The sequence below is a fragment of the Corvus brachyrhynchos genome, unplaced genomic scaffold, assembly GCF_000691975.1.
Source record: "Corvus brachyrhynchos isolate BGI_N302 unplaced genomic scaffold, ASM69197v1 scaffold48, whole genome shotgun sequence".
NCBI lineage: Eukaryota > Metazoa > Chordata > Aves > Passeriformes > Corvidae > Corvus > Corvus brachyrhynchos.
Window position 1 is genome coordinate 3,874,947 of NW_008240027.1, and position 22,160 is coordinate 3,897,106.

At 53.0% G+C, this 22,160-nt stretch overlaps 2 protein-coding genes across 2 annotated transcripts in view; both read left to right on the forward strand.

The window, feature by feature from the left end:
- ZSWIM5 (zinc finger SWIM-type containing 5) overlaps positions 1-21,374 on the forward strand; it is a 29,100-nt gene extending 7,726 nt beyond the window's left edge. Inside the window, 13 exon segments of the mRNA XM_017743517.1 lie at positions 1,565-1,713; positions 2,361-2,511; positions 7,774-7,953; positions 10,232-10,408; positions 12,683-12,829; positions 13,788-13,925; positions 14,404-14,664; positions 15,062-15,197; positions 16,887-17,044; positions 19,114-19,277; positions 19,584-19,665; positions 20,088-20,151; positions 20,153-21,374. Coding sequence (XP_017599006.1) covers positions 1,565-1,713; positions 2,361-2,511; positions 7,774-7,953; positions 10,232-10,408; positions 12,683-12,829; positions 13,788-13,925; positions 14,404-14,664; positions 15,062-15,197; positions 16,887-17,044; positions 19,114-19,277; positions 19,584-19,665; positions 20,088-20,151; positions 20,153-20,945 — 2,600 coding nt within the window. The 3' untranslated portion in view covers positions 20,946-21,374.
- Positions 21,096-22,160, forward strand: part of HECTD3 (HECT domain E3 ubiquitin protein ligase 3) — a 15,790-nt gene continuing 14,725 nt past the window's right edge. Inside the window, 1 exon segment of the mRNA XM_008640864.2 lies at positions 21,096-22,155. Coding sequence (XP_008639086.1) covers positions 21,808-22,155 — 348 coding nt within the window. The 5' untranslated portion in view covers positions 21,096-21,807.

Sequence of the window (22,160 nt, forward strand, 5' to 3'; positions counted from 1 at the left end):
CCTGGAGCACGATTTTCATGAATTGTATTTGAGCTCCTGGTTCAGCAACACACAAGGCTGGGGTGTGCACAGCGTCCCAGGCTGCCTCTGGAGGAAAGTGATGTCTGCTCCCCAACCAGATCCCAGTTGTGGAAAAGACATCATGAAGATTTAATTGGGAATGTGTCAGCTACACCATCCCATGGCTCCTCATGCAGCGCCTTGCTCTTCCTGTGCTGACCCTCTTCCCCTCTTGAGAGGGAGATGAGATGAGAGAAGCAGACGAAAGTGGAGTGGAGCATCCTCCAGCTGCAGCAGTCCCTCCTTGGCACTGGTTTTCCCTCAGGAGCTTTTGTAGAGCAGGACCCAAAAGCAGACAGCTGAAAATCCAAGTTTCGGTTCCATTTTGTGCTCTTGGCTGCTCGCTGGAGTTGTGCTGCTGCCTGTCCTGTGAGCCCTGGAACCCATGACTGGGGGAGGTAGGGTAGTGCTTGGGGGGGAAAATGGGAATTGAAAGGGGCAAGGCAAGGGAAATTTGGTCCAACTTGTTTAAATCAATTGCGGGTTTTCTTTTGTTCTCTGGAAGATGAAATGCAGCCTGTGAATGCATATGTGTGCCTGCCAAAAGCCCTGCTCTGGTCACAGTTTGCTCTTTGAAGGATTATTGATCCTTTTTTCTTTCCTGTGGAGGGTCTCTCCCAGGCAGGTATATTGGTGCCCAGGGACTTGTCTCCTGTCCTAAAGCAAACGAGGGGCAGGATCAGGTGTTTAACCCAGGGCTCTGGAGCCCATATGCTGTAGTCACCTTTGTTACGCTGTTCCAAACATGGGGAAGGGCTTGCAGGAATTGGAGCTTTACTGATGTTTTAACAAACCGGTGATGTGGAGCAGGAGCACCCTGGGCAATCCCTGGAGCCATGGAGCGCTCCGGGCTCTGCAGCTGTGCTGCCCACACTCCTGGGGCTTTGGAGGAAGGCAGGTCCCTGGTCTTCCTCAGCCTCACTTCACATGGGGTGGAGAGGGTGAGGGGCCGTACAAGCATTAGCCCTGTGGTCAGGGTGCCTCCTTATGGCTGCTGCCACCGCTGTTACAGGACAGCACAGTGCTGCCAGCTGGGGCTCACTGCCTAGGAATTGTAACGCTATGGAGCAGCGAGGAGTCCCCAGGCAGGTGCAAAGGAGGAACTTTATTTACAAAAAACCTGGCCTTTTTATGCTGTTAGTTGGTTGTTAGTTTACATAGTTTTAAGGCACAACAAACCAAATTTAACCAACCACCGTACACCACGGTGCAGGCATGAGGGGTTCATGCAGCATGCCTCACTTCCTCTATTCTAGCTGAGTCATTCTCCCACAGTCCATTTCTACTCAGGCTAAGTAACAGGCCAGAGCCATGATTTTACCAGGCCTTCCCTTTACAAAGCTTTATCTATCGGTCACAAGGAATCAAGCTGGTTTTCTGTCACTGAGATGATAAAGGTGGGTCCCTATAAAATTGAGGTAGGTCCACTCCTTGCTAGTGGGGCTGCTGACCCTGCTGCCATGAACATGGTTGTCTCTCTTCTCCTCCCCTCCCATCCTCTCAGGCGCTCCTGACCCCACTGCTGGGGCCAGCATCGACGACGAGAACTGCTGGCACTTGGACGAGGAGCAAGTCCGAGAGCAGGTGAAGCTGTTCCTATCTCAGGGAGGGTACTACGGCTCGGGGAAGCAGCTCAACTCCATGTTTGCCAAGGTGAGGAGCCGGCTGCTCTCTCCCATCTCTGCTCGGCGTGTCACATAGCTGGCAGTCGCCGGCTGCCCTGGCAGAGTGCCCATCACAGCTGGGAATCTCTGCTCCAGTGCCTTCTCGCCCTGTCGCGGAGCAGGCGGTTGTAATCCAGGCTCTGGGTCAGGCCTGGATTGTCTCACCTGCTGCCCTGGCAGGTCCCTTCCTCCCATGAGTGCCATTGATCCCTGTGCAAGGAAGGGCATTCCCCCATCTCCCCTTCAGCACAGTGGGGAAAAAGCCAATCCTGCAGAGCTTACTAAGACCATGGGAAGGTGGGATCATAACCCACAAATCCCACCAACCTATGGGCTTTTCTCTTTCTTTGCAGAAGGGCCTTGTTTACATGTTCTTAATCTCGGTCCCCTTCACAGCCTGGCTGTATCTGCTACTCAACTGAGCTCCAACTAACCTCATCACAGCCATTGCATGAGGGTTATAATTTATGGCTACACATTATACATACACACACATATGTGTCATATATGTATGTATTTACAGTTTGGACCCTCAGGCTAAAGGAGCTGTGGGTTGCCAGCCACATGAAAATGTCTTAAACACCTCTGAGGAGCCATGGTTTGTCTCACTGAAGACTTTCTCTTTGTCCTTCCCAGGTCCGGGAGATGCTGCGCATGAGGGACTCCAACGGGGCCAGGATGCTGACGTTGATAACAGAGCAGTTCATGGCTGATCCTCGGCTCTCCCTCTGGAGGCAGCAGGGGACGGGCATAACAGAGAAGTGCCGGCAGCTCTGGGATGAGCTGGGTAAGGGTCACTGCCTTGCAGAGAGGAGCAGAGTTACCTGGGCTGCTGGTCCAATGGGGACATCATTACAGAGGCCCTGGATCAGGCCCAAACCACACAGTTCAACACCTTAAACCAGCCCCTCTCCTGCACAGGGATCAAGGATGACGGGTGTGCTGTGTGTGGCTGGTCCCATACTTCCAGCAGGCTGGTGCTTGGTGAGCTGCCCCAAAGCCTTTGCAAGGGAGGACATAGGGCTGGTTAGCCCTAGGGGCTGGCTGTAGCCTGGATGTGGAAGTGCTGTTCCTGGAGGAACTGTGATCCAGAGAGGGAAAGGCAGGTTCTCAAGTCTCATCACATCTCACAGATTCTGCCTGTTGTGGTGCACGTTTCCAGGGTGAGGGGGGCAGGATGGGCAGCACAGAGCCTGGCTGTAAGCAAAATGCAGTTCTGGGTAATTCTAGCTAAGCACCTTAGACACCAGCTCAGCTGGCTGACCCTGTAATATCATTAGAATAAAACATTTAGATGACGTGGGCTTGGGGAGGTTGGTTGTGTGGTGAAGTTAACCCTGCAGTTCTGGGCTCTTCCTGGACATATGGGATCTTGGGTGAATAGTTTGACTTGAGCCATAGTTTGATGAGTAAGTTTGAGCTCCTGTGCAGCCTGCTGGTAGGAGATACTATGCAAGGGCAAGGGCTGATGGTCTGGCACCAAAGAGATATGGTAGAGCAGGAAGAAGGATTAGGATGATCTGGGATTTGGAGCATCTGAGACTGCAGACCCACCTACCAAGTGCCCAACAAATGCAAACAGAAATGAGCCTGGGGACTCTGGCCAAGCTATGCAGACAAGATCTGGGCAGGGGTGGGATGTCTTGCTTCTGTATGAAATTTCCTGGATGGAAATAACCACACCAGCTCTGGAGAGCTCATCTATGCTTGCTTGCCAAGAAGATATTTCCAGGATTTTGGGATGCTGCAGCTAGACAATTGGATATGCAAGGATCCTGGAGAGGTGGCCAAGTCCACCAAGCCAGAATTTCCACATGGAAAAAAGCAAACACATTGGTGATATATGAATGGATGGGTGTGTGGGTAGGTCTGGACGCAGGAAGCAATTTGCTCAGAATTACAGATAATTTGGCCAGATTTCCAAGCTGCTATCCAAGCCGAGAGCCCTCCCTCCCTTCCTGCACAGGCGAGGGTAGAGTCGTTGGGTTTCAGTCCTGGCTTAACTGTAAAAGGACCAGGTTGGTGCACACAGTTTTGGTCAGCAGAGTGGGAGGAGGTGGCAGCATGGCCCCGTTGGCAGATGGCAAAGTGGCTGGGGAATGTCAGGGCCCTACCAGTGCTGGATCAACATGACAGCAGGGGAAACGTAGTGCCAGCCAACACATGTCAGAGCAGCTCACCTGGCGTAGGCATGTCACACATGAGGGTCTGAGCATCTCCATGCTGAAGAGAAGCTCCTGTAGAGGACATGATGATGTTCCAAGAAGCAGCTCCAGGACAAGATGGGCATGGACTACACTCAAAGCAGGGATTATTCCCCATTTTACAGAAGCCTTCTATGTTGGGCAGTGTGTGCCTTGGGCAGTGTTTACTGTAGGAGCAGAGCATCTCTCTGAAGGAGTTGTGGAGGCACAGAGAGACCAGAGCTGCTCTGAGTTGGGGGTGTTCGCTGGTAACAGACATCAGGAATGCAGAGTGGTGTCCCAAACTACCTGTGGGTGGGTAACAGTAGCCAGGGCACGTGGGGCAGTGGAAGCACCACGTTTAACCACTGCCAAAGCTGCCAGCATTACCATTGCTGCTGAAGGGAGAGATGAGGGGCCTGTTGCCAGCTGCCATGGGAAGCCCTGGCACAGACCACAATCCTCCACCACTTAGAAGCAAAAAATGGGCCTTTTGGAAATTATTTTGGGCACGTGTTTAATAATTAATCATCGATTTTAGCAAAGACTGCATCACAGACTTGTGTGGGATTGGAAGAAGATCAGCCTTAAAGAAGATTGTGGATTTATGCTGGGGAAAATGTAAAGGATTTTGCAGGATTTCAGAGTTATAAAAAAACCCCAAAAATTAAAATAAAAATGGGATCATTCGCTTGTGCATGTGCTGCCAACTGAACCTCTATTGCCCCGTCTGCTGGGGAGCCAGAGGAAGGACCTGCTGGATGGAGAGCTCAGCAGCGTGGGAGTATTTGCCCTGGCGCATTAGTACTTACGATTAAAGCCTAATTACAAAAAATAGATGAAAAACCAGCTGAAGTGCAGCCTGACCTTAATCTGCCTGGAGACGGGTTTATTTATCTCGGCCACTTGTTTACAGTGGGGAATTTCAGCAGATTAAGCTGGGGAGCGACCCTGTGGGAAACGGGAGAATTTCTTTGATGGTTTGGAAACTTGGGCGCGGGATCGGAGTGCCTGTCTTCTCTGGGGCCGGCAGCCAGGACCACTGGTCTGGGAAGGCTCTGACCCCCCTGTCCCTGCACCCAGCCCCGTCATTGAAAAGCATTTTTGTTTAGAGGCTTAGCTTAATCGTGATCTGCCGCTTTGTTCCCCACTTAACCTCCTGCTATCAGAAAGTTCAGATGAAGGTTTCTGCAGCATGTGAAGAGACATGGAGTCTGACTTGGCGTGGCATTTCGGCTCAGGACAGGAGTCACTTGTGCTGTCAGCTGATGTCACTTGACCACAGGGCTCAGAAAACTACTCTATTATATCTCCCAGATAATTATCATGACCGAGAGAGATGCAAATCTCACTTCCCTCCTGCTTCCCATCTCCTCAGCACATAGTTCCTTCTGCAGGAGAGCCCAGGGGTATAATGTTTTGGCATGCAAAGGATGCCTCGGAGGGCTCCCAAAAATAGGCAGCAAAGTCATGAGGCTTCCGTGGAACGTGTATTAGCGGAGCTATGGGAGCCAAAAATCCAGTGGGTGCATCCCATTCCTGGGGGCGGTGAAGCTGGAGCACCAAGCCTTGTTACTGCCTATCAGCCAAGTTCTGTGCACCCTCAGACGCGCTGAGTTGAAACTGCCTGAGGCTGCTTTTCACACAAGCAGCCCCAAAGTGGGTGAAGAAGAGCAACGACAACAGGCAGGAGTGCTGATGGGAAGGGAATGCCCGACACCCAGAGTGGAGTGCAGATTTTATCTCATGGCCACCCAAGGAGGTGGGAAGTTTTATCCCCTTCCTTAAGGAAGACTCATTTTCTGGAGCCGAGATCTGATTTTTAAAAACATGCCATGTCTGTGTGTCCCCTGTGGAGCCTGCAGGAGCCTGGGAGTGAGTGACATGGACCTACCCTGGGAAGGATGGGCCCCTAAGGAGGTACCTCTTTTACACATTAATTAATTGCTGATGATGCAGCACAAAAATCTTAACACGCCCCGCCCCCCCAGTTCATCAGAAAGAAGTGGGGTTTTGGTGGGATGTCCTGGAAGCAGAGCTGGAGCTGAACTGGGCAAGGGCTGCTTTGGACATTTGCTGATGATCAATGCCTGCAATTGCTTTTCCCGTGCCCATTCCTGGATGCGATGCTGCTGCCACCATCTGCGCTGTGACGCGGTGACGTCTCTCCTGCCAAGCCTGGCGGCTCCAAGGAGCCAGACATGCACAGCCACCATGCCTTAATAATGTTTTGAACCAGACATGTCCACAAGTTCCAGCTGGCAAAGGATTGGTCTGGGGACATGCACCCCAAAAAGCACCACCAAAGCTCAGCGTTAACGCAGAGGAGCGGAGAGACACCAGAGTGGAACCAGGGCCAGGACATTGCTGCTCAGCCTGGTTTTGCCTCGTGTTGTCTGGCAAGGGGACCGGCTGCTCTGGCTCCTGTCGGAACTGCAGCCTCGCTTGGGGCTGTTTGGCTCAATGGCAGGGCTGTGCAGCTGGGGAACTGCTGCTCAAAACACAGCCAGCGAGGGAGGTGGCTTGGGCTTGTGGAGGAATCTCCTTGTTGCGCAGTGGAGGCATGTTGGGTGATGTTGTCCTGCCACTGGCTGTCACTTTGGGATGGGAACTTCGGCTCTGGGAGTGATGGAGAGGTGAGGGAGAGCAGCAGGCTGGGCAGGGAGAAGGAAGGTGCTCCAGGTCTCTGCTGAGCTCATGGAGGAGAGGCAGGGAGGGTGTTTCTGCAGGAGGCTGAGCTGTCCCACGTGTGTGACAGGATTTGACATGGGCGGAGAGAGGAGCAGCAGGGACTGCTCAGCCCAAAGGGATCCCTGGGGATACCTCACATTGCAGCTGTGGCAGCCCACAGCCATCTCACCCCGCAGGGAGGCACAAGGGAGGGGACATGCTGCATCTTGGCAGCCTTGCAGGGAAATTTGGGTAGAAATGGAATTAGCTAAAGAAGAATTCGTGGGTTTGCACTTACTTAGGTTGCTGTAGCCCTTGTCAGAGCAGTGAGTGACCCGGAATAGTCTGCAAGGCTCAGGTAGCAGCAGCAGTGTGAGCCCTGTGTTATGAAAGGATGAGCTGGATCTTAATGATCACAGATGTCCTTGGTCCTGGTTTTGCCTCTCACACAGCAGACAGCATCATCAGCATCATGTGAGGTCCCATGGTTGACCCAGAGAGTGTCAGTGTGGGTGTCCTACTGGTGGGCAACTTGGCTTGCGAGATCCGAAGGACTCGCATCTGGGAGGGCTCTTGCCTGCAAGACATCAAGCCAAGCTCCAGGTTCCTCTGCTGCCTCCTCTGAAGGCTGGGGGCTACTAGGGATTGAAAAAGGAAAAAAAAAAAGAAAGAAAATACACCAAATCTCCTTTTTAAATAGTTGAATGCAAATGGCCTGAAGAACAATGGCAGATGAAATAGCATTCAGAGCGGGTTTTAAAGCACTTGGAACGTGGGTAGGATCAAAATCAGGTTAGTCTTTGGAGATACAGACACTGCAGCTTGCCAGGGTGTTTTTAAGCATGCTTTGATGTGTAGTTCAAACACTAGATTTGTCCTGGCAGACAGAAGCACTCACAAATTCATACACAGCCGCTCTCTCCTTCCCTCCTCCCCACTGTCCCCCATCTCATGAGATTATAATTTAGCTTCATTACGGAGGAGTTTTACTTTGTCCTGGTTTCAGCTGGGATAGAGTTAATTTCCGTCTTATTTAAAAGCCGTGTAAATCCCCCTCCTGGGTCCATGCATTGTGCTGAAATGAGTTTACAAACCTCGATGGAACCTTGCAGGCTCTCAGGGCGAGCACGGTGGCTGGAGAGCTTTGCCCTGTGTGTATGGCGGTGGCACCTCCGTGATTTCTTGGCTTTGTTTAGGGGCGCTGTGGGTGTGTGTGGTGTTAAACCCGCACTGCAAGCTGGAAGAGAAATCCTGCTGGCTCCGGCAGCTGCGCAAGTGGGGTGAGATGGACGTCTGTCCCCTGGAAGATGGCAATTATGGTAACGAGCTTCCCAACATCACTAATGCGCTTACGCAGAGCTCCGGTCACAGCCAAGGTGAGTCTGGGCAGGGAGTGGAAATCCAGCTGACAGCCACAGGGGTTGGGTCCAGGTTAAAACTCAACCCAAAGCTAAGAGAACTTGCTTCAGCTGCTGTTGATGTTTCTGGGAGTCATAGGAATACAAAATATTTCTCTTCCCAGTCTCTTGTTTTCTATATAAATGTTCACTTCTTTGCTACAGAGCAAAGTCGCCCGTGTTTTGAGTATCAAATTAGAGACCATTTTAAAGCAATTTGACTTTGGGGGAGTTTAGACCCCTACAGTGTGTCCAGGTTTGGGCATGGGGTAATACAGCGAAACAGTACTGCTTGCAACAGAGCAGAGCTGAGCTCAGAAGTCCTGGCTGTAATGTGAGAGTGAGGAGCTGGAGATGGTGCAGAGCCCCTTTCCCAGCCCTTGAGCCTCACTTAAAGGCTGTGATTCAGGTGACAGGGAAGTCATTAGCCAGGAATGTTAACGCAGTTCAAGTGCAGAGCACAGACAGAGCAATGTAGTTATGGGGTTGTTCCTTAGTGCTAAAATAGTTTTTCAACCGCTGACAAAGCATTTGATCCCTTTAAATTTAAGCACTCTTTCTCCTTCCTTTTGCCTGAAGTAGACATTAATTGAAAGTTATTGCTCTTCACATGCCTCTGTCTGCTGCACTGGAATTGCTCTTTGGTGTATTATGCGTGGCCAAAGTGGGTGGAGGAGAGGGGGACAGCAGCCGTACAACAGGGGAAACTTCATTCTTCTGGGTGGGATTAGTCCCTCAGCAGCAGTTTGGGAGCGTGACTGTCCTTCCAGCCACCCCAGCCATGGCCAGGACTGCATGCCCGGCCTCCCTATGCTCTTCCTCAGGGAGCAGCTTAATTTAAACCTGGCCCTGCTCTGTGTCCTGCACCATGGACTATCCCCGTGGTGTTCCCAGCTCTCCCAAGGATTTGCTCTGGCATTTGGGGAAGGTTGCTGGGGCTGAACAGGTCACTTTTTTTAGACTTGCAGGGAGTTCCCAAGGCACATGCCAGGGTTGTCCCCTTCTCCCTGTGCTCCTGCTTCTCCAAGAAGGGGACTGAAAGCAGCATGGGTCCTGGAGGTGTCCCGGGGTTCATGTTTGTGCATGTGCAAATACTGCTCCGGATTGTTGCCAGCCTCTTTTATTACTGAAGAACAGCTGATTCTTGAAATCCTTCCTGGTAAAGTGAGCAGGCTTGGTTCTCAACATACAAACACCTGTTTAATTTCTCTCCACCTCAGGGTGCCTGCAGCATTCCGGCTAATTGCTTGTTGCCATCGTTTCCTGAGCATGTTTACCCAGCCTCCCTGGATCAGCTTTGAACAGTGCCTTTTGTTTTCCACCCTTGAATGCATTTAACTCGGCCCCTCTTGCGGGTTGCAGGACCTAACATGGAATGTTGCACCCCCTTTGGGGCTTCCTGTTTTGCAGCCTGCCAGCTGTGTTTGGCCTTCATGATCCAATGTGGCTGGAGTGATAGTGGGGTTGCTCTGGACAGGCTTTTTCCTCATGACAAACCACTTGTCTTGATCAATCTGGATGGGGTGAAATGCTAATCCAGCATTTGGTAGCTTCAGAAATGTCCATGAAGTTACAGAGCAGCTCTGAAGAGGAGAGCAGACATCCTGTGCAAGGCAGCAGTGGGGTTTCAGATGATGCTGTCTCCTCCCTTCCAGCCCTCTCACGGAGCCCACAAAGGTTGCTAGAAGATGATGGTTCCCCCCATCACCTGGAGGTAGATCAGACACACTCATGTGGTTCCCTTTGTGGCTTCATGTGCTGCTGATCTAAGAAGCTGCAGTTCAGTGAAGCTGAGACTGTGTTGGAGCAGAGGAGGAGAGCTCATGGTGCTGGCAGGGCTGTAATGCTGAGGGAGCCCAGTCCTGACCCTGGGGCAGCTGCCTGCGTGCTCAGTGTCACAGGGAAGGGAATGCAGTGCCAGGTTTCAAGGCATCAGCCTTGTGTGTGACAGTGGATTGCGGTCACAAAGCAAATGGATGGGTGGTCCCTGCCTCTTTTCTCACCTCTCTGACCAAGTCAGCTGTTCTAGCAAGTTACTTAGCAATGCTGTCTGAGGAGACATTAGTCTCCCTCAGAGATGGAGTAGGAAGTACAGGGATCCAAAGCCAGAGCTCATGTCCATCTCGGAAATGACTGAGGTGAGACCAGGTTTTGCTTTCATTGTAAAAGCAGAGCTCTGCCCAGGGAGGTCGTATCTGGGAGGAGGAACAGGCTGCCCCTGCCCCCAGCAGGGCACTGATGGTTTTTCTCTTTGCAGACTCGCTGGCCAGGCCTAGACGAACGGTGTTCACCCGGGCGATCGAGGGCTGTGACCTCCACTGGCAGGACAGCCACCTGCAGCGCATTATCAGCAGTGACTTCTACATGTCCCCCTCCTACCAGCGGGAGGGCGAGAGCCTCCTCTTCAACTCCCAGGGACAGCCACTGTGGCTGGGGGAGCATCCAAACCAGCGGCCCCTCGCATGGCCTGTGTGAGTAGGGTTGCTCGTGGAGAGGAGTCACCCGAGGCTACTCTGGGTCGTTGCAAGTTTCTGCATCCTAGACTGAAATTGCTGCTCTGGCCCTTGGCCTGAGGAGTGGGATGAGCAGAAGAATTTGATGCCCACCCAAACCCCAGCCACAGTCCTTAGAGCAATCTCCACATATTTACAGTCTGGGCTTCTCTTGGGCAGCTTGGACCAAGCTCATCATGTCCCTTTTCATCCTGCCAGTGTTTAGCTGTCCGCAGAGCAAGCTCTCACTGTTTCCAGTACTGGGGGTCTGGGCACTTAAAGTCTTTTGAAAGTTGACTGCAAAGCACAGCTGTATCCTCTGGATTTTCTCTTTCCTGCTCTCACCCTCTTGTTAGTCTTCCCTGAAAGGCAATTAGCCATCAATACAGTTAAGCCTCGTGTGAGCTTAAGGCATGCTGGGCCAGGCAAGCCCAGAGCCCTCCCGTGTTGAAGACTTTTAGCCCAAGTACCTCAAGCCACACAAATTCTCTCCTGCAAAGTCATGACCCTGGGCAGATCTGCAGACCCTCAACAGTTCCTTGTCTGGGATGAGAACGAGTGTCATGAAGGGCTTTGGGGGGATCCTGGTGTGGCTGTCAGCCCTCAGACCCCAGAATGGGAGACACAAGTCCCCACTCACCTTCAGGAAGGGGGATTACCCTACAGTTAAAGAGTTGAATATATGAACACAGAACAGGTCAAAGCCCACCACTGCACTGTCATCCACTCCAGAAGCTGGGGTCTGCCACCAGGAAAGAGAATATTTAAAGCTGTCTAGAGATGTAGTTTCTGGAGTAGCAGGCACTAAGTTGCTGTTAATGCCAGGAGATAGGAAGGGCCCATATGAAGGCTGCTGGGACACCTTAGCTGGAGCAGGAGAGGATATTTCTGCTCTGGGAAGAGTTCTGGGCAGCTGCAGGCAGCAAATCTCCTTCCCACACAGCCACAGACAGCAGTGCTGGGTTAGCACATCCATGGACTCCATCTAGAATGGACACGGTGGCCACAGCTCCCCCGTCCTGAGCCTAATCTGGATTCTGGTGGGCCCTTTTCCCCACCTGGTTGGTGCATGTTATTTTTCTGATGTATTTGCCATGATTTTTGGATTTTGCGCTTTTGCTTTCTTGGCACCTCTTCAGGGACTCAGTGCTGGGAGAGGAGTGTGATTTGTCAGCAACTTCCAGTGATGAATTCAGCGAGAAGATGAATATTTCATCCATTTAGCAAATGAAAAGAGGGAGCAACAAGAAGCTCTTTTACAGATGTGTTTGTTCTGAAATCTCTTCCTCATATATTCCTTGTGGGTGACCTTTGGGATGTGGATACCCCATTTGTGGAGGTGGTTGTCTGCATTTTCAGAGCTTTCTGAGTTCTTCCAGGAGTAGAAATTATCCCTCTACCATACCTTCAGATCTTCTGTGTTTGCCTGGGTTTTTTTCTCCCCTTGGTAGGACATTTTGAAAGAAAATGGGATTTTTGCTGCTTGTTATGCAGCATGTCATGTCATCTGCTCCTGCTAATTTCTCACTCAGTCATAATCCTCTCCACAGTTGCTTGTGATTTCAGGTGAGCAATAAGCAGGAGGAGCAGATGAATTCCTAAGCAACTGTGAGTCTTGGGAGGGGGTTTCGTGCAACTGTTCCTAATAATAAAACACCAGGTAGGAGAACTGCAGAAGAGACAGGATGTCTGCAGAGCTCGCTCCATGGAGGTGTTAAGGAATCAGTTCAAAGCATCACCCCAAGTCTTCCAGTGCCTCCAGCACAGTGCTGGATGCCCAGCCTCACCCCGTGTATCATCACCTGTGCCATGAGAGCAGAGAGAGATGTGGGACAGGACAGCAAGAAGTGTTTGGGGGCAGAGCAGTGAGAGAAGTTGGGATAAGCCATGCAGATTTTAGGAGAAATGAGTGTCAAGATTGTAACAGCCTGTGCTGGAGCTGTCGTATTGCAGCAATGGTGTGTTGGAACGGCTTCCATTAGAGAATCTTTGCGGAGGTGGGGATTTAGGTATTGACGTGGCTGCTGTGGGTTGAATGTGGCAGGAGTCCCGTTAGTATTCCTGGTAGGCATCCTTTCCAGGAGCAGGGAGAAATGGATGAATTCAAGAGTTTAGCTGGGGTGTGGGGAAGATGAGTAGAAGAGGCCCCGTGAGTACCATCCTGTAAATGCCTGTGCTCCTCTGGCTCAGCCGTGCCCCTGTTCCTTGCCTTGCAGAACACGTCCCAACAGCCTGTGCCCGGGTGGATGCGCTGCGCTCCCACGGTTATCCTAGAGAAGCTCTCCGACTAACTGTTGCCATAATCAACACCCTGCGACTGCAGCAGCAAAGGCAGCTGGAAATTTATAAGCATCAGAAGAAAGGTATGAGTAGAGCTACGTGAGAAGTGTCTTGGGATGTCTGGCCGGGGTGTCTCGGTTGGTTGGAAAAGTCTTTTCCACCTCCAAGAATTGTGCTGCCCCATTCAGAGTGGCAGAAGTGGAGGGTGGGCAGCCCTGCAGAGGATTGGTCATGTCCTAGGAAGACAAACTGAGTTGCTTGAGCCAAGCTGGGTTGACACCCCCATGCTAAGGACAGAGCTGCCCACATGCTGTCTTCAGGCTGCTGGAGTAGGGATGTTCTTGTTCCCACTGTCACTGTGTCTGGTTGCCTGTAAGGGTTGCCCAGGCAAGTGCTGCCTGCATTAAAGAGGAGCTGCCTGACTGCAGAGCAGCAGTAACTGGCTGTGTGTGCTACTTCCACCTTGCATTTCCTGAATAGATGTTCCAGGAGACAAGCCCAGTGTTCCTCCTTTTGCAGTTGCAATTGGCAGGGAGCCGGGGTCAGTTACTGCAGCACTGCTGAAGGTCAGCGACTTCTGGTCCTTGCCAGCTCAGCCAGCTTGAGATCACCAAAAGATGGAGTTTTTAAGAATCACTGGAAGTCTTTGTCATCTCAGGAGAGATTTCTGCTTGTGTTTCCAAAACATTCAGGTTACCACTGCAAATCAGTCCATGAGCTGCAGGTCTGGCATTACGGACCTATAGAGGGACTCTGCTGACCCTCATGTCCTCTTGGAACAGAGAATGAGTTGCTGCATCTTATGTGGCCTTAGGGACACCTTTTTTTGTGTGTGTGCCTGCTCCCTCAGTTATCTGTGCAGGGTGGCTGCTCCTTGCTACTCCTTGCCCTTGTGAACTACCATGCCAGAGTTGGCCCTGGAGGTCCCTGTGACCCAAGTTGTGGGATAAGAAAAGTCCTCTGGTCTCAGAAGCCTCTCTGGGTGCGGAACTTGTCTTTAAATTCCTTACTTTTACCATTGTCCTGTTCTATTTTATCCAGAGCTGCTGCAGCGAGGAGCAACAACCATCACCAACCTGGAGGGCTGGGTAGGCCACCCTCTGAACCCCATCGGCTGCCTCTTTCTCACCCTGACTGAAGCTTGTAGATTAGAAGAGGAAAATTGCCTTGAAATTTCAGGTACCAAGTGCTCCTCCTGGATCTCTTCCTGATGGCTGTGGCTGAGGTGGGTGCAGATCTGGGGCTCTGGACACCTGGGCTCTGAGTCCCCCCTCTCTGCCCTGGCAGGAGCAGCCAGGGCAGAGCTGCAGTGCAGGCAAGGAAGGCAGTGAGTAGAAAGAAATAGAGTTTTCCCAGCCCCAGGGTTTGCAGCCAGAGCAGAGCAGGGATGAGGCATGCTGGTCCAGGGGAAGGCTCTGGTGTCAGCTGTGCACTCTGTTGCACATGTCTTGGGTCTCCTGCATCTCCTAGTGAGAGCAGGAAGGGAGGGTGAAGCCCGTATCTCCCTCAGAGAACTTTCATCCATTGTTTCTGGGTAACTGAAAGCAGGCAGGAAGAGAAGTGTAGGTCTTCTGAAGTGAGAGGTTTTTCTCTGCAATGATTCTGCTATCTGGGAAGACTCTTCTAACGCCACTGTATCTCCTCTCCCTCCTTTCAGATGCTGGGGACTCCAAACCCCCAGTGTATCAACATGTGCCCGTTGTGACCAGCAGCCAAGACAGTGGCGAGTCCTACCTGTCCCTGGCCTTAGAGGTAGCCCTGATGGGGATGGGTCAGCAGAGGGTGATGCCTGAAGGTCTCTATGCCCAGGACAAGGTGTGCCGCAATGAGGAGCAGATCATTGCCCGGCTGCAGGACCTGGAGCTGGACCCGGTGCTGGTGCAGACCCTGCGGAAGCAGTGCATCTTGCTGCTGGAAGGTGGGGACCTGGTTCATCTAGCTGACTTTTGTGTCTTAGCCAAGTGTTGGTAACATCTCTGAGGTGCCCTTTTCAAAATTTATGCCCATCGTGCTTCTTCCTCTCTGGACGTGGTGCAGAGACTCTAGCATGGCTACTCTGCCCCATCGCCTGGCAAAGCAAGCCTTTACTGGCATCCCTAGAAAAAGACCAACTCAGAGGCAATATGGAGAAGGGTGCTAAGCACATGGGCTCAGTTTCTTATTTTCTTTTAGAAAAGGAAAGAGCAGCCCTGGGTCCAACTTGAGTAACATGCCAGGGAGCTGAACAGCAGATCCTCAGAGCTTTGGGGTGGTGCAAACCCCAGCCACAGATCCTGCTGTGCTAATTATGGCTGATGGGCTCTGCTTCTACCTAGGTGGTCCCTTCAGCGGCTTGGGAGAAGTCATCCACCGGGAGAGCGTCCCCATGCACACCTTTGCCAAATACCTGTTCTCTGCCCTGCTGCCCCATGATGCTGACCTGGCATACAAGCTGGCTTTGCGGGCCATGAGGTTGGTGCATGTTTAATTCTGTCTCTGCCCCCCTTTTTGTCTCTTTCCTATGCTTGGTGGGAATCTGGGATGCTTTGCAACTTTAGAGCAGGGATGAGAGTGGAGACAGGCTTGGAGCTTGCCATCCATGGGAACTTGTGCAGTGTGTAGGGCCACTGGGCACAGCAGCAGTGCAAAGAGGTTCCTGCTTTCCATTTGGATGATTCCTAGTTTATCAGCTCCATCTGTATGGATTTGCATGGGTCCAATAATGTCTGCTGGCCCCCTCGCTCCAGGCTGGACCACCACTTGCCTGTCCCTGTGACAGGCATCCTCTGCCTGCGGGTCCCAGGCACACACAGAGCTGTCATCTGCCTTCTGTCTGCCAGGCCTCGGGCACCCTGCAGCCCTCCCTGCCTGCAAGACGGGCTGTTACCCTGGCACAGATGGGCGGATGGTTTGCCCCAGGCTCCAGGGTGTCGCAGAGCCAGGTGGAGAACACAGTTGCACTCTGCTCTCCATTAAAATGCATCTCTGTCTCTGGGACTGGGAACACAGCTGATGCTGAGAGCTGTCCCATCTCCCTCCCCTGTGCATGACGCACTTCAGACATCAGCTCATGTACTGCACTGTTTTGACAGGGATGGGTTCTGGAAAGGCTGGAGTTTCCCCAACAAGTCAATGCTTGGAGGACTGTTCAACTCCAGAGCATCCCAGTGCTCTCTCCCTCTACCACTGTTAAAAGTCCTGGCCCAGAGCATCACCTTTTTTGCAGCATTTCTGCAGTGACATGGGTCATCTCTCCCCAACACTGGGGGAAAGTTTGAAATCCCTCTATCCTGGGAAGAGCTGCTCAGCCCTAATAAGAAGCCAAGGGCCCCTGTGGTCTGTGGAGACACCGTGTTCTGCCAGACCTGAGACCTCTGGCCATCAAACAAGACCAAGGGCCCTAGGGATGCCATCTGTTAGTAACCATCCCCTGCTCCCAGCTAGGATTCCCTGTGTTGGGGTATCTATGTCCAGGGCTGGAAAGGTTGGGCTTCTGCTGCCTTGTGGTTACCTCAAGCCTGCAAGCAGGGAGAGCAGAGACACTTGGATGCTCTTCATGTCCAGGGCAGTTTCCCTCCTGCATAATTAGCCATCAAGTTAGCAACAACAGCACCAACTCAGGAGTTTAGGCTGGTGATGTTGAGACTCCTGCTCCCTTTCTTTAGGCTTGCTTCTCCCCCAGGTTTTCCAGGCTTTTAGATATGCCCACAAAATCAGGCAACCTAACCTGGCTGCAGAGGCCCTGGGGAAATGTGCTGCTGCTTCTGATCATAGCCAAGCGTTTTAAGAAGAACCAGATGATACAGTCAGGAGTTCTGCTGGGTGCTTTGACATGAAAGGAGCAGGAGGGGAGGAGGGATTTTATTTTTTTCTTCCTTTTTGTTTTCTCTGAGGTCTGTGCTTTTCCTTGCAAGTTTATAAATCACTCCACGGATCTTTCTCCCCCTTTCAAGTCAGTCTGAGATTGATCCCCATGCCCATGTGTTGAGCACGCAGCCTTGGGAGCCCCACACATGCACAGCAACAGGATGTGTTCAAAGGCATTGCTGCAGGCAGCTGCCTGCAGGCAGCCCCTGCCTCGCCTTGGCAGCACCTCAGGGAGACGGGGTGAAGCTCGGGCTGGGCTGGGTCTGATGTTGCCTCCTCCTGCTTTCCCTTCAGGTTGCCTGTCCTGGAGACCACAGCACCGTCCGGCGACGTGACTCACCCTCACCACCTGGTCTCAGTGGTCCCCAGCAGGTACCCACGCTGGTTCACCCTGGGGCACCTGGAGTCACAGCAGTGCGAGCTGGCCTCCACCATGCTCACAGCAGCCAAAGGTCGGTGGCAGGGCAGTTCTGGGGCAGGGTTGATGGGACGATGCTGCACAAGAGCATTGAAGGGTTTTTCCGGGAGAAAAGAGGGAGCTGTTGCTTCTGCTCCCTCAAGCACTGGCAGAGGTGACTGGCTGGGTGCCCCGCTGACAGCCTGCTGTGGGCAGGGCACGGTGAGCTGGCCTTGAGAATCTGGAGTTTCTGGAATTCTTGTCCCAAAGGGCTCATGGTCCAGCAGGGCAGGATGGGAATTTCCCATGCGGTGCAGGCAGGCCTTGCAGCCACGGTGCTGCAGGTCCTGGGTAGTGCCCTGGGTGATGCAGGACCATGCCTGCCCTGCAGCACAGCCAGCTGCCAGGTCAGCAGTCCATGCCAGGCATGTCGTGGGGTCATGCCATGGTTTAGTTTGAAGCTGTTTATCCTTTCACCTCTGCTTTGTCTCTTCCAGCCCTGTGGTAATGATCCTGCGTGGGCTGTGGGAGGGAGAAGACCTCCCTGTGCACCAAACCACAAGTGGCTTTTGTGGGAGATGGGATCAGCAGTGCTGGGTGGGACACTTTGGTCCCAGCTGCAGGGGGCTTGTGAAACACCTCACTGGTCTCTTGGGCCTCTTCGGTTCCTGCCCAGGCATTATTATGAAGGCGAGCACAGGCTTTTCATTAAACATCCCCCTGACCAGAAACCAACCCCAGCAGGATGGCAAGGGTCTTGTGTCCCGTGAGGGTCAGTGAGCCAAGCAGTTGCCACTACCCTCTGATGTCCTGGTACTGCCAGCCTGGCAGAGAAGGTTTTTCTTTCCCGGTGAGAGGGAAGGAAAATGAGCTGTCAGAAAGCTCCAGCCTTGCTGCCTTGGCAGCCTCTCCTCTCCTCTCCTCTCCTTCCATTCTCTTCCTCTAGGCTGCTTTACCAGGGCTGATGATGTCCTGCCCCTGATTTGCAGTGCCCTGATGAGGAGCTGGCACTTGGCTTATCCTTTAGGTCTTTTTCTCCCTTCCAGTGCCTAATGGGATGAGATTTTTATGCCGGGGATGTAGGGCTGTTGGATTGCATCTGTTTTTCCCACCGTCCCCTTCCTCAGGTGTTCCCCTGCTGCAGCACGTCCCAGTGTGATCCTGCAGCCTCTCTTGTCCACGCCCCCACGAGCCATTTTAGGGAGGCTTGGATTTTGGTGGCAGTGCAAGCGGCTGCGGTGGGTGGCAGGTGTTATCTTTAGCTATGAGTCACCCGAGATGTCTCCGTGTGTCCAGGTGCAGCACTGGGTTTTTCACACGGCTGTGCACGATTTGGTTGTCTTTGGATGAAGTTCATCTGCTCAGTCTGTGACTGGGAGTAGAAACAAAGCTGGAACCTAATGTGGCATGTTGGCACCTGTGGTCTGCACACACCTCAAAGGTCCCACTCCCCACACTGTGTCCCACAGGGACTGATAGGAGGATTTCCCAACTTAGATGCAGGATCATGATATTAATATGCCTGGGTGTTGTGCCATGAACCCCCTTCTTTGGGGATAGCTCAGCCTGTCTTGGTTGTGAGTGCTGTGTGCCTGACCTGGGACATCGAGGACCAAGGTGCAGCAAGTCTGGGTGACCCCAGCCCAGTCCTGCAGAAGGGACTTGCTGGGCAAGGCAGCGTGTGCAGCAAACAGCCTTTCCTCTTCTTCCTAATGTTCTTGGATGAAGACTGATGTTTCTGCAGCCATTCAGTATTAGGCATCTCCCCAAGCCCCTCCTTTTCTGGGAAGAGGCTTCTGTACGGCTGTCAAACTTGAGGCCAGGGTGGAACATCCAGGTGCCTGGAGATGTCTGCTAAAGACAGGACGTGTCTGGGATCACTCAGGTTTGTTTGTCCTCTCTGAGAGGATGAACTTGAGTGAGGCCGGATGCTGTAGGGTGTATCACTTCCTGGGGAGGGTGCTCCATTTTCAACTGTTGGACTGCAGGACCTGATCCAACATTGCTGTGTGTCCTTGTGTGTGTCCAGAGGGGCTGGCCATGGTGAAGGACAGGCAAGAGATGGGGCTCCAGGGCAAGTTGGGGGGATGCCTGAGCCATCTGACTGTTCTTGCCTGTGCCCAGGGGACATGCTGCGCCTACGCACGGTGCTGGAGGCCATCCAGAAGAACATCCACTCCTCCTCCTTGATCTTCAAGCTGGCTCAGGACGCATTCAAGATTGCCACGCCAGCCGACAGCAACTCTGACACGACACTGCTCAATGTGGCCCTGGAACTGGGGCTCCAGGTATGGGGTGATGCGGGGGTTGCTGGTGGCCCTTCTGCCCCCCACTCTGTGGCAGTGGTGCTGGTGATGGTCTTCCACCAAGCAGGGTGTCCCCCATGGAAGGGGTAGATTGATCCCTGTGTGGTCCTGAGCAGGGGACCTCAGCCCTGGGAAGCACCTGTGCTCACTGTGGTTTGGGTGGAGGTGGGGCAGTGCCAGGGAGTTGGTAGCCAGTTGAACCAGAGGGATTTCTGGGGAGCACTGCTCTGTTGGGTGGCCTCACTAGAGCCCTGCAGGGCAGCCAGTCACCCCAAGTTTGCCTTGCAGGTGATGCGCATGACCCTGTCCACCCTCAACTGGCGGCGGCGGGAGATGGTGAGGTGGCTGGTGACGTGTGCTACCGAAGTGGGTGAGTTCCATGTGCGCTGGGGGGATCTGGCCTGCATGCAGTGGGAGCGGGATTGGGCATGGATATCCCTGGCTCATGCCTAGCCCTGAGCATCTGAGTTCTACTGGGTGTCTCATTTCTTCCTGGGTAACTGAATTCACCTCAGAGCACCAGCTGGCAGGGTTGGGACTGGAGCAGTGGCTGGTTTTGAGACTGGGATGGGTGCCCTGTACCTGTGCCAGGCCAGTGGTGCTCTCTGTGCCCTGCAGCATGGTGGTGCAGGTTAGCCTCTGGCTGTCCCCCTCTGCCCTGTCCCTCTTGGGGTAGAAGCAACAGCTCAGCAGTGCTGTGGGCTGGTTTTGCCCTGTCTCCGGGTCTCAGAGGAGCCCCGTGAACTGAGCCAGGTTCCAGGGCTGTGCTGTGACCCCTGTGTTTTCTTGCAGGAGTGAGGGCCCTGGTGAGCATCCTGCAGAGCTGGTACTCACTGTTCACTCCTACGGAAGCCACCAATGGCAGCCACAGTGATGTCCCACAACACCATCCTGCGCCTGAGCCTGGACTACCCACAGCGGGAAGAGCTGGCCAGCTGTGCCCGCACCCTGGCCCTGCAGTGTGCCATGAAGGACCCCCAGAACTGCGCCCTGTCCGCCCTGACCCTCTGCGAGAAGGACCACATCGCCTTCGAGACTGCCTACCAGATTGTCATCGACGCCGCCTCCACCGGCATGACCTACACCCAGCTCTTCACCATCGCCCGCTACATGGAACACCGGGGCTACCCACTCCGAGCCTTCAAACTGGCCTCGTTGGCCATGACACATCTCAACCTGGCCTACAACCAGGACACGCACCCGGCCATCAATGATGTGCTCTGGGCCTGCGCCTTGAGCCACTCTCTGGGCAAAAACGAGCTGGCAGCCATCATCCCACTGGTGGTGAAGAGTGTGCACTGTGCCACGGTGCTCTCGGACATCCTTCGCCGCTGCACCATGACGGCACCAGGGCTGGCCGGCATCCCTGGGCGCAGGAACTCGGGGAAGCTGATGTCCACCGACAAAGCCCCCCTGCGGCAGCTGCTGGATGCGACGATAAGCGCCTACATCAACACCACCCACTCCCGGCTCACCCACATCAGCCCACGGCACTATGGGGAGTTCATCGAGTTCCTCAGCAAGGCCAGGGAGACCTTCCTCCTGGCGCAGGATGGGCACATACAGTTTGCCCAGTTCATTGACAATCTTAAACAAATCTACAAAGGCAAGAAAAAACTGATGCTGCTGGTGCGGGAACGGTTTGGGTGAGCCCCGGCTCCTGCCATGCTCACTGGCAGGGGCTGGCCCCAGCACGGGGACTCGGGAGAGAAGAAGGAAGGAAAGTGGAGATCACCTTCCCCCCCATTGGCAGAGGCTGCTCTGTTCTGGTCTTCTGTTTCTTTTTTTTGTTTGTTTTCTTTCTTTTTTTTTTTTTTCTTTTAGTGTTACTCTTTCTTGGATTTAACCATTTCACACACTGAGAGGATCCAGAGATTCCTTGGGCACAAACCAAAAGGCAACCACGGGGAAAAAGGATGGTTCACTCAGCCCCCTGCCCTCCCTTGCCAATACCAAAAGCTAACCTGGAAATCTAATACCTCTTTCCTGAAGGACGTGGTCGCTGGAGGGATACGAAGGTTGCAAAGTGAAAAATCTTTACAATTATGTGGGGAATTTAACAAAAAAAAAAAAAAAAAGGAAAAAAAAAAAAGCGAGCAAAGAAACCTGCGACACTAGAACCTCATGCGTCACCAAAAGCGATGGCTTTGCAGAGCGCTTCTCCTGCCCGCCCGAGACATGCAAACTCCTCTATTTGTGAAGATACTTCAATAAAAACAAGTAAAAGTAACTGTTCTCAGGGATTGCTTACTAAAAGTAACACAAAAAAAAGCATTTATGATACTGTAAATACTATAGTATATGTGTCAATTATTAAATTGTAAAGTTATAATTATTTATAATTCTGTCTTTTATTTGGGGGATACTTGAAATTGTTGTGGGCTGGGGCGATTATTTTTATTATTGCTATTATTATTATTATTGTTATTATTATTATAACTATTATTAAAAAAACCCACACAAAACCACAGACAAAAAGAGGAGGAGGCACGCGAACATTTCTCAGGTTCCCATGGCATCGTCAGCAGCAAGAAGGGTGTGGGGGGGAGGCGAACATCTACTCGACTCACAGCCCTGGGACGGACGGACAGACGGATGGAGGAGCAGCTGCCCAGCGCTGGAGGACAGCGAAGGAAGGAACTCGGGGCGATGCTCGCTCGGACACACGCGGACGCTGGCGATGGAGGACTCGAGCCCATCGCAGGGCGGGTGCAGGGTGCGAGTGCCTGGGCGGGCACCAGGGCTGCCGGCTCCGGGGGAGGGAGGGGCAGCCGCGTCGCCTTCCCGCACCGTTCCCAGCTCTGTGGTGCAGCCAGCGCCCGGCCCTTCCCGGCTCGCCCCGCGCCGGGGGCACACCCCAGCCCC